The sequence below is a fragment of the Erpetoichthys calabaricus genome, chromosome 10 (assembly GCF_900747795.2).
Source record: "Erpetoichthys calabaricus chromosome 10, fErpCal1.3, whole genome shotgun sequence".
NCBI classification, from domain to species: Eukaryota; Metazoa; Chordata; class Cladistia; order Polypteriformes; family Polypteridae; genus Erpetoichthys; species Erpetoichthys calabaricus.
The window spans coordinates 3,911,669-3,926,333 of record NC_041403.2 but is presented as its reverse complement, the minus strand read 5'-3'; the positions used below and the strand labels follow the sequence as shown (position 1 = coordinate 3,926,333).

At 44.8% G+C, this 14,665-nt stretch overlaps 1 protein-coding gene across 1 annotated transcript in view; it reads left to right on the top strand.

Annotated features, from left to right (window-relative positions):
* plpp3 (phospholipid phosphatase 3) overlaps window positions 1–14,665 on the top strand; it is a 70,553-nt gene that overhangs the window by 28,506 nt on the left and 27,382 nt on the right. Inside the window, exons 3-4 of the mRNA XM_028810760.2 lie at window positions 12,442–12,722; window positions 13,355–13,412. Of these exons, the coding sequence (XP_028666593.1) occupies window positions 12,442–12,722; window positions 13,355–13,412 (339 nt within the window). The remainder of the gene's footprint in view (window positions 1–12,441; window positions 12,723–13,354; window positions 13,413–14,665) is intronic.

Genomic DNA, 14,665 nt, shown 5'->3' with positions numbered 1-14,665 from the left:
AGATGGATATAGACAGACAGATAGATATATATAGACATATAGAGATGTATGTCTTTATATATATATATATATATATATATATATATATATATACACATACATACATACATACAGTGCATCCGGAAAGTATTCACAGCACATCACTTTTTCCACATTTTATGTTACAGCCTTATTCCAAAATGGATTAAATTCATTTTTTTCCTCAGAATTCTACACACAACACCCCATAATGACAACGTGAAAAAAATTTACTTGAGGTTTTTACAAATTTATTAAAAATAAAAAAATTGAGAAATCCCATGTCCATAAGTATTATCAGCCTTTGCCATGAAGCTCCAAATTGAACTCAGGTGCATCTTGTTTCCCCTGATCATCCTTGAGATGTTTCTGCAGCTTCATTGGAGTCCACCTGTGGTCAATTCAGTTGACTGGACATGATTTGGAAAGGCACACACCTGTCTATAGAAGGTCCCACAGTTGACAGTTCATGTTAGAGCACAAACCAAGCATGAAGTCAAAGGAATTGTATGTAGACCTCCGAGACAGGATTGTCTCGAGGCACAAAGCTGAGGAAGGTTACAGAAAAATTTCTGCTGCTTTGAAGGTCCCAATGAGCACAGTGGCCTCCATCATCCGTAAGTGGAAGAAGTTCGAAACCACCAGGACTCTTCCTAGAGCTGGCCAGCCATCTAAACTGAGCGATCGGGGGAGAAGGGCCTTAGTCAGGGAGGTCACCAAGAACCCGATGGTCACTCTGTCAGAGCTCCAGAGGTCCTCTGTGGAGAGAGGAGAACCTTCCAGAAGGACAGCCATTTCTGCAGCAATCCATCAATCAGGCCTGTATGGAAGAGTGGCCAGACGGAAGCCACTCCTTAGTAAAAGGCACATGGCAGCCCGCCTGGAGTTTGCCAAAAGGCACCTGAAGGACTCTCAGACCACGAGAAAGAAAATTCTCTGGTCTGATGAGACAAAGATTGAACTCTGGTGTGAATGCCAGGCGTCACGTTTGGAGGAAACCTGGCACCATCCCTACAGTGAAGCATGGTGGTGGCAGCATCATGCTGTGGGGATGTTTTTCAGCGGCAGGAACTGGGAGACTAGTCAGGATAAAGGGAAAGATGACTGCAGCAATGTACAGAGACATCCTGGATGAAAACCTGCTCCAGAGCGCTCTTGACCTCAGACTGGGGCGACGGTTCATCTTTCAGCAGGACAACGACCCTAAGCACACAGCCAAGATATCAAAGGAGTGGCTTCAGGACAACTCTGTGAATGTCCTTGAGTGGCCCAGCCAGAGCCCAGACTTGAATCCGATTGAACATCTCTGGAGAGATCTTGAAATGGCTGTGCAACCTGATGGAGCTTGAGAGGTGCTGCAAAGAGGAATGGGCCAAACTGGCCAAGGATAGGTGTGCCAAGCTTGTGGCATCATATTCAACAAGATTTGAGGCTGGAATTGGTGCCAAAGGTGCATCGACAAAGTATTGAGCAAAGGCTGGGAATACTTATGGACATGGGATTTCTCAGTTTTTTTATTTTTAATAAATTTGCAAAAACCTCAAGTAAACTTTTTTCACGTTGTCATTATGGGGTGTTGTGTGTAGAATTCTGAGGAAAAAAATGAATTGAATCCATTTTGGGATAAGGCTGTAACATAACAAAATGTGGAAAAAGTGATGATGTGCTGTGAATACTTTCTGGATGCACTGTATATAGACATAGACATATATAGATATAGATTTATAGATATATAGATATAGACAGATATATATATATATAATAAATAGAGCTACAGTAGATGGATAGACCAGCTGTACCCCGCGGCTGCACCCACATAGTAATGAAGCAGGACAAACTTTAAAAATCAATCGACGTTGGCACTATATCTGATCGTGTTCAGCTCTGATGGGAGAGCATTCCCCGCGTGGCCGTGATATCTCTGCCAGTCTGCAGCGACCCTCTAAAACACACGGAGCTCTGATCTCTCTCTCTCTCTGAAAAATGTCAAAAGTTACTCCTTAACAATCTGTAGATGAAGATGTCTGCTGAACAAACGGGTATCGCTAGCTAAGCGGTGGCGAGGTGCGCTCCAACACGTGGCGAGACGTAGACCAACTTGAACAGAGGTCTGGCGAGTGAATGAGGGAGGCCTCGGCTCACAGACACTCTGTCAGATTTGCGCTAATACATCGGTACTGCAAGTGAACTCTGGTACTTGGCACGAAGAGAGCAGTCACAAAATCAACCAGAAAGTTCAAGCAAATTATAGAAAACAGCCCGATCTAAATCCATGAAGTAATTCTCTCATGAAAAGTGGACAGACAGACAACGCGCTTGGACCATGAAATTGTTCAAAGCGTTTCTTAGCGAGCACCTACGGGCCAAGGGTAACCTACATTCCAAATTTCAAGTCCTCCTGGTTCAGGATATTTTGTGATGAGTGAGTCCGTGGTATTTGGCTTTTATTTATATTTAAATAAACACAAATAGAAACCAAACACGAGAGACAGATAGATCTATAGATATATTATATATACACTTGCGTTTAAGTTCTCCTGTGTATGATTTCCGGTATTTTATAATGTCGGTCATATAAGTTGAATGCTGAAAACTCCTGCTATTGGTCCAAGAGATTACGATATGCCAATGCCCGCCCACCTGAGAGAGTGCCCACGGGGTGCAGGCTGAAGTGACTCCATATCTCCCATCCAAAAAAGGAATCCTGTCTGGCATTCTGTGCCACTGAAGCAAATCCCCAGAGGTGGCAGCTTCTTCTCTAAGTGCCCTGCGGTGTCCTTTTTCTGTTTTTTTTTTTTTTTTTTCTTCTCACCCGCACCTCTTCAGCCATTCCCTGTGTCTGCCGGGCAGGCTGGTGCTTGTGGGCACTGCGTTCACCTTTTCTTTATTTTGCTCGCTGCCTGTGAACGAGTGTTGTCGAGCCTCATTTTGCGCCCGTTTACCCCCTAGTGCCACACAGCCAGACATTCCGAAGCATCGGAGAGCTTGACATATGGCCTGTCTTTGTCTTCTGAAGCCTTACACTTTGGTTTCCTTTGCATGCGCACTCCTTTGTTGTGGCGGCCAGTTTAAAATGTAATTAGTTTATGCCGGGATGTTCAAAGGGAAAAATGAAGACCAGACATGTCGAGTTCTGGTAATGCGGCTTGCATGGCTGGGGAGTACAAAAAAAATAAAAATAAATAAATAAAAAAGACGTGTAATTACGGTCACCACATCGGATGTGCCTCGGCTGTGAGAATTCTGCAGACCAACTGAACGTTGGGAATGTAAAGTTAGCGGCCTTGTAAAGCGGTGCAGTAAGTGGGTAGGAAAGTCAGTCGCCCTCTGATCTTAAGGTCATTTGCCTGAATGGAGGGTCTTTGAGGGAGGCTTTTTACAGCAGAGCTTGACGTCTGAGCCGCTCCTGATTAATGAACTCCGTAGCTTCTCCTCAAATGTTCGGTGCAGGTTGGCGTTGGTTTGTGCCAGCATTTTGACTTTCCATCCTGGAAGTGTTTTAAAGGGCACTCGGTGGTCGAGTGGAGCGAGTCATGTGGTTCATGGAGGCGGGTCTGCGATTCAGTAGAGCCAATCAGATTGCAGGCTTTTGTCACTTGATTTTTTTTTTTACTGGAGTCCGATTAGCTCCTCCCTCCACTCGACTCTTAACCCCCTGACGTATTAAAATAGAAAAGTGAGCACCTCCTTGGTGGAGCGGAGCTCTGGGGGTCTATTAAGTTAAGGAAAGCGGTCTCTCTCTGAACTGCCTTTCCGGAGGTTTCTTCCATTTTTTTTTTTGGGAGTTTTTGTCATCTTAGAGAGTCAAGGCTGTCAAGAGGCAGGGCCTGTTAAAGCCCATTGTGGCACTTCTTGTGTGATTTTGGGCTATACAAAAATAAATTGTATTGTATTAAGGCCTGGTCTCCTAAAAGCCCCCCATTTATACACGCAAGTCCACTTATGAAGTAGACAAAATGTTCCAGATATCAGAAAACTGTGCAAGAAAAGTAAAGTTTAACATCATCATCATCATCATGTATCAAAATACATTTCATTTAATCAAGGCACCTTTCCAAGTACACAAGGACACCGAACAAACAATTAAATAAAATAAAAAAGCACAACCCCAGGGACTCTGACTACTAAACCATCACGTAACACTGTCATCAGTCAGAGTCCGCTAGTGGTTCATAGCCGGACGGGCGCTCAAGGTACCCCAACACCCAGATAAAGTCTCTTGAGATTAAAGTCGCCAATGTTTATTGCGAAAAAAAATGATAAACCAGTATTGATGGGGGAGATAAAAAGGACAAAATCCACAAAAGTGAACAATCCAGCAGAACAAAAATAGTCGCATCCAACAAACAGGACGAATTCAATAAATCACTGAAGAAATTCATGTACAGCATCAGGCTCATAAAATGCACAAAGTACAAAGTGGCCAAAAAGAAATTAAAACAGTAGAAAGTAAAAGGGTGAATAACTGGTCCAGTGGCTCTGTAGTGGGCACAACCTGTGCCCTGAAATCTGGGACACCTACTGGCATAAAAAGGTTGTAATAAATAGCTTTAAGACAATCCTGGGGGGGGGGAACCTTTGTAATACGCAGAACAGCGCCCCCTATCGTCACCACTCGCTAATGGTACTGAGGCCTTTTAAGGATTTCCTACCCAGTCGCTTAAGCAGGGGTCGCCAACTCCCGCTCGAGGTGCTCATCCGCTGTGATGGCGCTGGCTGGGGCTTCTCCTCCTCGTTCACTTTGGGTTTGGAAAGAAGTCAGAGTTTGTCTAATGGGGTCGCCTTGTGTTAAGGGGGTGAAGCTGTAGAAATATGTAGGACTTTGGTAAAAGATGGTGCCTCGTCTCCTTAACACAGACTGGGCTGGCACGGTGGGCGTAAGGTAAGGGGCTGTATGGCTCTGGCTGATGTTAAGGACTTCTGTTGGTCCCCTAGGCCAGGGGTCGCCAACTCCGGTCGTGAATGGCTGCCGGTTTTCATTCTAACCGTTTTCTTAGTAAGTGTAGTGACCCCGACTGAATGATGGTCAACTCTCAGACTGATGGTTTGTGAACGTTTATTACTGTTTCTGTGACCTTGTTTCATAAAAAAACACCATAAGAGCTATAAAGGCAAAGTACAAATAAAAAACACCATAAGAGCTATAAAGGCAAAGTACAAATAAAAAGCATGTAAATAACTTAACATAAACATTGGTAACTTTTGTTTTACATATAACACAGAGAAATGAATACCTTGTTCACTTTTCAGCGAGGTGCTTGTTTGTTAACCCCATACGTCGCCATTTTCTTTCCTATTCCCAGCAAAAACTGCACAATTAATTATGTAAGCCAAAGACCCCCAATAACTTATCAAAATAAAAGTCACGCAAACTCTGTGATTCAAGCCCTGCTGAAGCATCGTGTGTCCTTTACAAAGGGTGTCCTGTTTTTGCTGCTAATTAACGTCTTTTGAATTCATTTTAATGGAGTTGCTCTTGAAGACTCAGACCCCTCAATTGTTTCTTTTTTCCTTAATTAGCAGCCAAACAATCACGAGATACAAAATGAGCCAAAACAACTGGTGACCATCACACAATATCTGAAAATAAAGAAAGATGAGGGTCTCGGGAATGTTGATCCGCAAAGGTCCCCAGTGCTCTTAGAAAAGAGAAAATCCGCAATCTCGGACATGTCTGCTAATGCACCACGAGAACAGCAACAAGCCCCTAAATTAAAGAACGGGTTTAATTAACAGCCCATTAAGCAGCTGGTTGGAGTGAAATTAGTTGGGAGTTTCAGGCCCTGACTTAGTTGGTCTTCTGTTGGCTCCCTCACTTCACATTTCATTTCTGTTTGGGTGTCATTTAAGGAAAGAAACGAAGCAAATCAGAGGAACAAATCTAAGCAAACAAGTCAATTGAAATGAATTCACAAGAAGTTAATTAGCAGCACAGACAGGGCACTCATTTAAAAGTGTTAGAATGAAAACCTGCAGCCACGGTGGTCCTTCAGGACCGGACTTGGTGACCCCTGGCTTTAAAGGTAACCGGCTCCTACCATTCAGATAGAGGTGGGGAGGGGACGGGACACCACCTTCTCCATACTTTATTCCTACATCTACACCATCTTACTTTATCTCCATCTCACACACCCCCGGGGATTACATCTCAGCTCTTAAACAACAGCAAGACCTAACAGACATAAGCGAATGGAGTAAAACTGTTACCATCCCCGTACTGCGATCGCTGTCCCCCTTCTCCTGTTGTGAAATCGGCTGCTTTGCCGGCTTTTAGCGGCATAGAGGGAGTGTGCTGCCACGCACGTGCGCAGAATGAAAACTGCCCGTCCACTGAGCACTAACGCGACCTATCCTCGCAGGTGGCGCAGTGGTAGTGCTGCTGCTGTGCACTAAGGAGATTGTGAGTTCAACTTCCCGGGTCCTCTCTGTGTGGAGAACGCTTTGAGTAGCGAGAAAATGTAAAGAATTATTATTAGAAGAGGGCACTGCCATGCCGGTAAGTGAAGGCATTACCTAAAATCCCCCAAAAAAAATTGGATATTTATTGGAATGATGTGCCAACATTAAGGGTTCTATTCAATAAGGGCGCGCACAAAAGGGTGACCTCAATTGGGCGCGGAGAATAAAGGCGCACGTAAATAAAGGCGAGCTTCAAAAGGGCGACCTCAATTGAGCGCCGAATAAATGTGCGCGCAAATAAAGGAGCGCTTCAAAAAGGTGACGTCAATTGAGCACGGCAAATAAAGGCGTTCGTAGATAATTTAGTTGAAATGGCTCTGGAATATCTTGAACAGCTCGTTGCAGGTCAGCCTATTCCAAAGCTAAGGAAGACCTACAGAGACACTTCGGAGCGAATTAAATTAATTGTCCTTGATTATGCTAATAGACCGCATCTCGAATATCTACGTGGCATTGCACATAATCTACAGCTTCAAGTGTAACTTGCTTTCACCTTTTTATACATTCAGTCATTGCCTTAATCTAATTTTCTGTAATTTTGAAAACAACGAAATATAGAGAGCTTTAGAAATAGTTTGTTAGAAGTTCATGCATTAATTAATTGGATGTTTTAATATTCTTGCTTTCACCTTTTTATACGTTCAATCATTGCCTTTATCTAATAAATTTTCTGTAATAATTTTGTTGCGTTTGCCTTTATTCGCTGCGCCCAATTGGCATCACCCTTTTGAAGCACTCCTTTATTTATGCGCGCAGTTATTCAGCGCTCAATTGAGGTCGCCCTTTTGAAGATCGCTTTTATTTATGTGCGCTTTTATTCGCCGCGCCCAATTGAGGTCGCCCTTTTGAAGGTCACCTTTTTGTGTGCGCCCTTATTGACAGATACCAACATTAAGTGTCTGGTAAAGTGAAGATTCCTCCCCTAAATGTCTCTGCGCTCCACCTTTCAACTCCTGACTGTGTTTTGTTTTGTTAAATAGCGGCGGCTGCTGCTGCTGGTCCTTCTGGCTCCCCTCAACCAACAAAAGACCTGGTGACAGTTGTACTACGTCTGCTTTAGCACAGCAAGGCACTGACTGACTGACTGACATGTTGGCACTGAAAGCCAGCAGTTGCCGTGGTCCCAACTAAAGTACACGCTGACAGGGGTCCTTGTGAAAAATGAGCAGTAGCAGTTCGATAGGCTGCTTCAATGGCCAAGGGGGTTTTACATGCAATTTGCCGTTTAAGTGCTGCTGGCCCTGAGATGGGGTGGCACAGTGGGTAGCGCTGCTGCCTCGCAGTAAGGAGACCTGGGTTCACTTCCCGGGTCATCCCTGCGTGGAGTTTGCATGTTCTCCCCGTGTCTGCATGGGCTTTGTCCCACAGTCCAAAGACATGCAGGTTAGGTGCATTGGCAATTCTCAATTGTCCCTTGGTGTGTGCCCTGTGGTGGGTTGGCACCCTGCCCAGGGTTTGCTTCCTGCCTTGCATCCTATGTTGGCTGGGATTGGTTCTAGCAGACCCCCGTGACCCTGTAGTTAGGATATAACGGGTTGGAAAATGGGTGGATGGCCCTGAGATTTCTGAATGGTGGGCCTATCTCATCTAAATTCTGGGACCGCCACATGGACAGATTTTACCCTGGACCCGTAATGCCCTGTGGTGTAGTGGAAAACAAATTGCTAAATTTTTTAAGGTGCCACAGTGCTTAAGTAATCTACAGCTTATAATACTAATAAACAGAAGAGACAGAAACGCCGTTATACGCTTAGATCGACAACAACAACATTTATTTCTGTCGCACATTTTCATACAGATAATGTAGCTCAAAGTGCTTTACATGATGAAGAAAAGAGAAAAAAAGACATAGTACAAATTAAAATAAGAGAACAGTAATCAACATAGAATAAGAGCAACGTCCGATGGCCAGGGAGGACAGAAAAAACAAAAAAACAATTAGCCTCCAATTATGTCACAGCCTCACAAAGCAAAAATAACAATCCTCCCACGTGTCAAGGTGAATCCATTCACTCCTCCAGATCCACAGCCCACCGAAGACCCCCAGGAATGAGTGTGAGTGCAGCTCTAAAGATTGTTCTGGGACCCTTTTTTTCTTTTCTTCAGAGCACATGTGTTGCTCAGTTTAATTCCAGGTCCTGAAACCTGAGAACCTGCAGGCTCACAGGGTCCAGCGGAGCGGGAGAGAGGGGATGCACCAGCTGCGACTCGTACTTTTGAGAGGCTGCCTCTGATGAGATGTCGGTGGGCCACGGACCCTCCGGGGCGGGAGAAGGGCACACACATGTGACACTCCCGCTCGAGGTGCTCATCCGCTGGGTGAGGCGTCCCCTCCTCGTTCACTTTGGGTTTGGAAAGAAGTCGGAGTTTGTCCGATGGGGTCGCCTTGTCTTAAGGGGGTGAAGCTCTAGAAATATGTAGGACTTTGATAAAAGGTGGTGCCTCGTGTCCTTAACACAGACTGGGCTGGCACAGTGGGCATAAGGAGTTGTATGGATCTGGCTTATGTTGGTCCCCTAGGCCAGGGGTCGCCAAGTCCGGTCCTGGAGGGCCGCCGTGGCTGCAGGTTTTCATTTGAACCATTAATGAGTGTCCTGTTTTTGCTCCTAATTAACGTCTTTTGAATTCATTTTAATTGAGTTGCTCTTGAAGACTCGGACCCCTTCATTGTTTCTTTTTCCTTTAATTAGCAGCCAAACAATCACGAGATACAAAATGAGCCAAAACAACTGGTGACCATCACACAATATATGAAAATAAAGAACAATGAGGGTCTCAGGAATGTTGATCTGCTCAGGTCCCCAAAATATTTTAACAGAAAAGAGAAAATCAATTTACAGAAATGTCTGCCAATGCACCACGAGAGCAGCAACAAGCCACAAAATTAAAGAACGAGTTTAATTAACAACAAGACTCGGCACCTCAATAAGCAGCTGGTTGGAATTTGAGGCCCTGACTTAGCTGGTCTTCGGTTGGCTTCACTCACCTCACATTTCATTTCAGTTTGGGTGCCAATTAAGGAAAGAAACGAAGCAGTTCAGAGGAACAATGAAGAAATTAAGGGGAACAAATCTTAAAAAAGCAATTCAATTAAAATGAAGGGAAAAGGAGTTAATTAGCAGCACAGACAGGGCACTCGGTTTAAAAGGGTTAGAATGAAAACCAGCAGCCACGGTGGTCCTCCAGGACTGAACTTGGCGACTTCTGCCCTAGGCTATTGGAACAGGCACACACTTGGCCTGCTTACAGAGTCAACTCTGAGTTAGAGAGGCGCATCTCGTCACCTTGAGGATGTCTGATCACACGACTAGAAATCGAAGCGGAGGGCCAGTTCCACGACTCGCTCAGGACGGTTTCACATTTCCTAAATCTCGGGAGCTCGCTGCGTCCTCACAGCGGCCTGATACCGGCTTGTACCTGTCTGAAGGATTTTCCAGGTACGGCGAGCTCAGCTGCAGTCATGGCCCACCGTTTTTTTTTTTTCCTCCATTCTTTTGTGACATTGGACAGACAAGCCCGTCTCAGTTTGATTTTATAAAACGCACAATTTTTGTACTTTCAGACGAGCGACCACTCACTGCCCACTCTCACTCACTCACGCACACAAAGGCCGCCCCTACAACTAAACACTTGGGGTTGCAGTCCAGTCTGCCGAGTCACTGGGGAAGTCCAAATTGTCACAGGAGCGTGCCATGTCTCCCAGAGTCACTAAAAGGGAAGTGTGAAGTTGGCATGTGGGGACCTGAATCATATTAATCTTCTTCTTCTTTCAGCTGCTCCCGTTAGGGGTCACCACAGCGGATCATCTTCCATATCTTTCTGTCCTCGTCATATTGTTCTGTTACATCCATCACCTGCATGTCCTCTCCCACCACATCCATAAACCTCTTAGGCCTTCCTCTTCTCCTCTTGCCTGGCAGATCTATAAGATAGGGCTCTTCCTCATCGTCGGACAGAAAAGCAGCACAAGATGATTAAAATAGAAAACCAAAAGTCGCAGACTATCAGAGGCACAAGAGCCGTAAGTAGCTGGCTGGGGTAGGGAAGTGCAAGGATTAGGGAAAGGGGACAGCAACATGGGGTGGGACCACCTCTCGGGACGACAACACCATTGATTTGTAGAGCACGTGTTCACACAAATGAAAAAAAAATATAAAAATAAGATTAGGCAACACAAATTAACAAAGAGTAAAGTGAGGTCTGATTAGCCAGGGAGGACAGAAAAAATCGACAAAAAGCTCGACAGCTGGGGAGAAATAATATCTATATGTTAAAAAAAAAAATACTTTTTAAAAACCACGCTTGTATTAAGTTTAAAATATTGATAACAAAATTATGCTAAAACAAACCCAAGACTAAAAGGTTGAAAATAATATATATATATTTAATACATTTATATAAAATAAAAGGTGGGCGCTTTTGCAAAGGTTTCAAGAAGTATTTTTTGAATGTTGATTGATGAAAAGCACCCACACTTCAGTTTTATGAATGATGTATGACAGACTTATTTATTTTTAACCTAATATAAGTGTGGTTTTTAAAAAGTATTTTTTTTAATATAATATATAAATACAATTATTTTCAGCTTTTTAGTCTTGGGTTTGTTTTAGTATAATTTTGTTATCAATATTTTAACACTTCCTTTAATATTTCTATCCATTACTAGCGCCACCTATTGGTGAAATCTTGAACTATTCTTCATATGAAAATTTCATTTCTTAATTAACATGGATTAATTGATCAATTAGTGAAACTGATTATTGATTCAGGTATTGTCATTGGAAGTAAGTGTGCAAAATTTTAAGTCATGTGGACAATAGGAAGTGGGCTACATATCGATTACAAGATTTGTACCAGACAACAAACCGGTGAAAGTTAAAATAAGTCAATCAGTCAGTCAGTCAGTCAGTCAGTCATTATCCAACCTGCTATATCCTAACACAGGGTCACAGGGGACTGCTGGAGCCCACACAGGGCGCAAGGCAGGAACAAATCCCGGGCAGGGCGCCGGCCCACCGCAGGGCACACACTAGGGACAATTTAATAATAATAAATAATTCATTACATTTATATAGCGCTTTTCTCAGTACTCAAAGCGCTATCCACACAGGGAGGAACCGGGAAGTGAACCCACAATCTTTCACAGTCTCTTTACTGCAAAGCAGCAGCACTACCACTGTGCCACCTGTGATTTAGAATCGTCAATGCTCCTAACCTGCATGTCTTTGGACTGTGGGAGGAAACCCACGCAGACACGGGGAGAACATGCAAACTCCACTCAGGGACGACCTGGAATTCAACAAACCCTGGTTCTCCTTACTGCAAGGCAGCAGCGCTACCACTGTGCCACCCAAGTTAAAATAAGCGTGGTTAAAAAAAACAACCAAACAAAATCTGCAGGGGCTCCAAGGCCACGAGCCCACCCAGCCAGCTCCCCCTAGGCATTCTACCTGATCTCAATCATTTAATCGTCAAATACAGTAAACCATGAAATTGTTCTGATCTTTGGAGCAGGGACGACCTGATGCAAGCAGACGATCCCCATAGAGAAGATCCTCCGTGCTCTTCGCTCTTTCCGGCCCCTCTGGAAATGAATTCTGAAATTCTACACTTGTGTGACCCAAAGAAAATGTAAAGAATTTGAACATCTTCAGCGACTCTCATAAATTTGTGATTCATGATGTTTAGCATCCGTCCCCTGATATCTCGTCCAACTTTAAATTCCTAAATGATGATCACACCGTTAAGTTCTCTAAACGAATCCACAAGTAAAGTAATGGCGTTAGGTGAGCTTGGCGTCTCTTTCTGTGCGGCGCTCCAGGATCGTTTTGTTTTGTGGTTCATATTGGGGGGCTTGGAGTGGGGGTTAGTCAGGTGCAGATTAAAAAATGGCTTCTGCATTGAGGAGGAGGAGTCGATGATATGCAACACATTCTCACTTTGCTGTTCTTTTGCTCTTTACAGATAATTATAGGTGAATGCTTCCGGATTTATTACCTCAACGAGAAGTCCCGGTCCTTTATTAACAACCCCTACATTTCAACACTCTACAAGCAAATTGGGGTCTTCGTCTTTGGCTGCGCCATTAGCCAGTCATTCACGGACATTGCCAAAGTGTCGGTGGGGCGCTTGCGTCCTCATTTCCTAGCAGTGTGTGACCCCGACTTCTCGATGTTCAACTGCTCCGCTGGCTACATTGAGAAGTACCAGTGCCGGGGAGAAGAGAGCAAAGTGCAAGAAGCAAGGTAGGCAACCGGTGGGACTCGACCGCCTTTTCAGTCCTCTGTTTAGGGTCCGCTCAAATATTATGTGGGATTAATGTGCCGGAAGTCTCCAGAATTGCCTCAAGTGCAGCAGCAGAGGAGTGGCGATCTGCTGACAGCTATTTTAAAGTTTTTTGACCCCTCTGATATTACAGAAATGAAGAAGTGCTTCCTTCAACTCCCCGAGTCCTCCTGCTGCATTCTCCTTGAAATGTTTTGGCAGGAGCTATGAAGACGAGCGGCGCAGAGCTTTGTGGGTTCTGCTCATTTCCCAAATTTAAGCCAAGTAATGAGCCCACCGGGGCCTCCGACCCAGTGATGTGTGCGGCAGCTGCTCCAAGCTGTTTGCTTAGCCTTTGATTAAGGGATCGTCAACTGGGACGAGGCTGGATGACGGATACACGCGCTGTTTTCTTAGCAGTTCATTTGAGGGCCTTTTCCCGTAGAGGGTCGCCTTCCTGTTCCAGATATGCCAGCCTCTGGTCCCTAAACTGACTGACAGAAGCCTTCATTTCTCGTAACGTGCTGCCTTTTCAGAGTTCCTTCGGGGGGTCTTGTTCCTTAGAAGTCCATGCAATCAACTTCTCCCTTTTGTTTTTTGTATTGTTTTGCAGAAAGTCCTTCTTCTCCGGCCATGCCTCCTTCTCCATGTACACGATGCTGTATCTCGTGGTAAGTGGCGCTTTTTGTCTATTTTAAGGTTTTTTTATTCAGCTCCCTAGAGATTTCTTTTATTGTTTGTTCGTATTAATTATTTAAGTTTTGTCCTTGCATGCCCTCCTCCTTACCCCCCCCCCTTTCTTTTATCGATCTAAAGACCCCTCTGCTGCTTTTGTCTATCTCCGAGTCCCCATGTTGCATTTCTGTTGAGAAGGGCCCTACGCTATAACAGATCATGTGAAATGGTAGTTGCTCCGCTAAGCCTATACTTTGTGTTAATTACACCTCATCGCCGAGTTAGCTGGGTGGTCTCCTATAATCCTAGCTATCCATCTCATTGTCCTGATTTTGAAGGCATGTTGTCCGGCTTCTGCTGCAAAGTCTTGACATATTGGACACACAAACACACACTCAGACTTTCCTGTAACTGGACAGCACACATCCATCCATCCATTTTCCAACCCGCTGAATCTGAACACAGGGTCACGGGGGTTTCTGCTGGAGCCAATCCCAGCCAACACAGGGCACAAGGCAGGAACCAATCCCGGGCAGGGCGCCAACCCACCGCAGGACACACACAGACACACCCACACACACACCAAGCACACACTAGGGCCAATTTAGAATCGCCAATCCACCTAACCAGCATGTCTTTGGACTGGACAGCACACACTGTACTTAAAATACTTTTGTGTGGTCGAGGGGGGCGATCACCTCCCCCCCCCCCTTAGATTCTCCCGTCACTGGGGATCTGCATATTTTTTTCTTTTTTTTTTCTTTTAAATGCTGTCTTCCAAAGTGGACGCCATTTAAGTAGTTTTGCATCAGAATGGCCTTTTCTTTCAGAGTGGGGGGACGGCAATTCGCGACTCTTGAATGGGCTGCTTGGTGCCAGCGAGTGCTGCTGTCCAGACGTGTCAGTCGGTGCGAGGGTGGATGGAACCCAGTGACTTACAAACTGTCTTTGTCTTCGGCTGCCGTGCAGATGACTGACTTGTGTTGCGTTCACATTGCTGGCCTCGTCACTCGCTTCTCAGGCTTTGCTCCGATCTTGACTGTTGTATCTAACCGTAATGCCAACGTGTATTTCCTCTGAAACGGCACGCGTGCTCACTTTGGTAAGTTTCTGCATGAGTCATCTGCGTTACCAACAACAAATAAAGTCACTTTTGTGAGAGGACTCGTGGTATTAAAACTAATAATAATACAGTAAAACCTCGATGATCCATCAGGGGTCGGGACTGAGGCCATGATGGATAACCGAA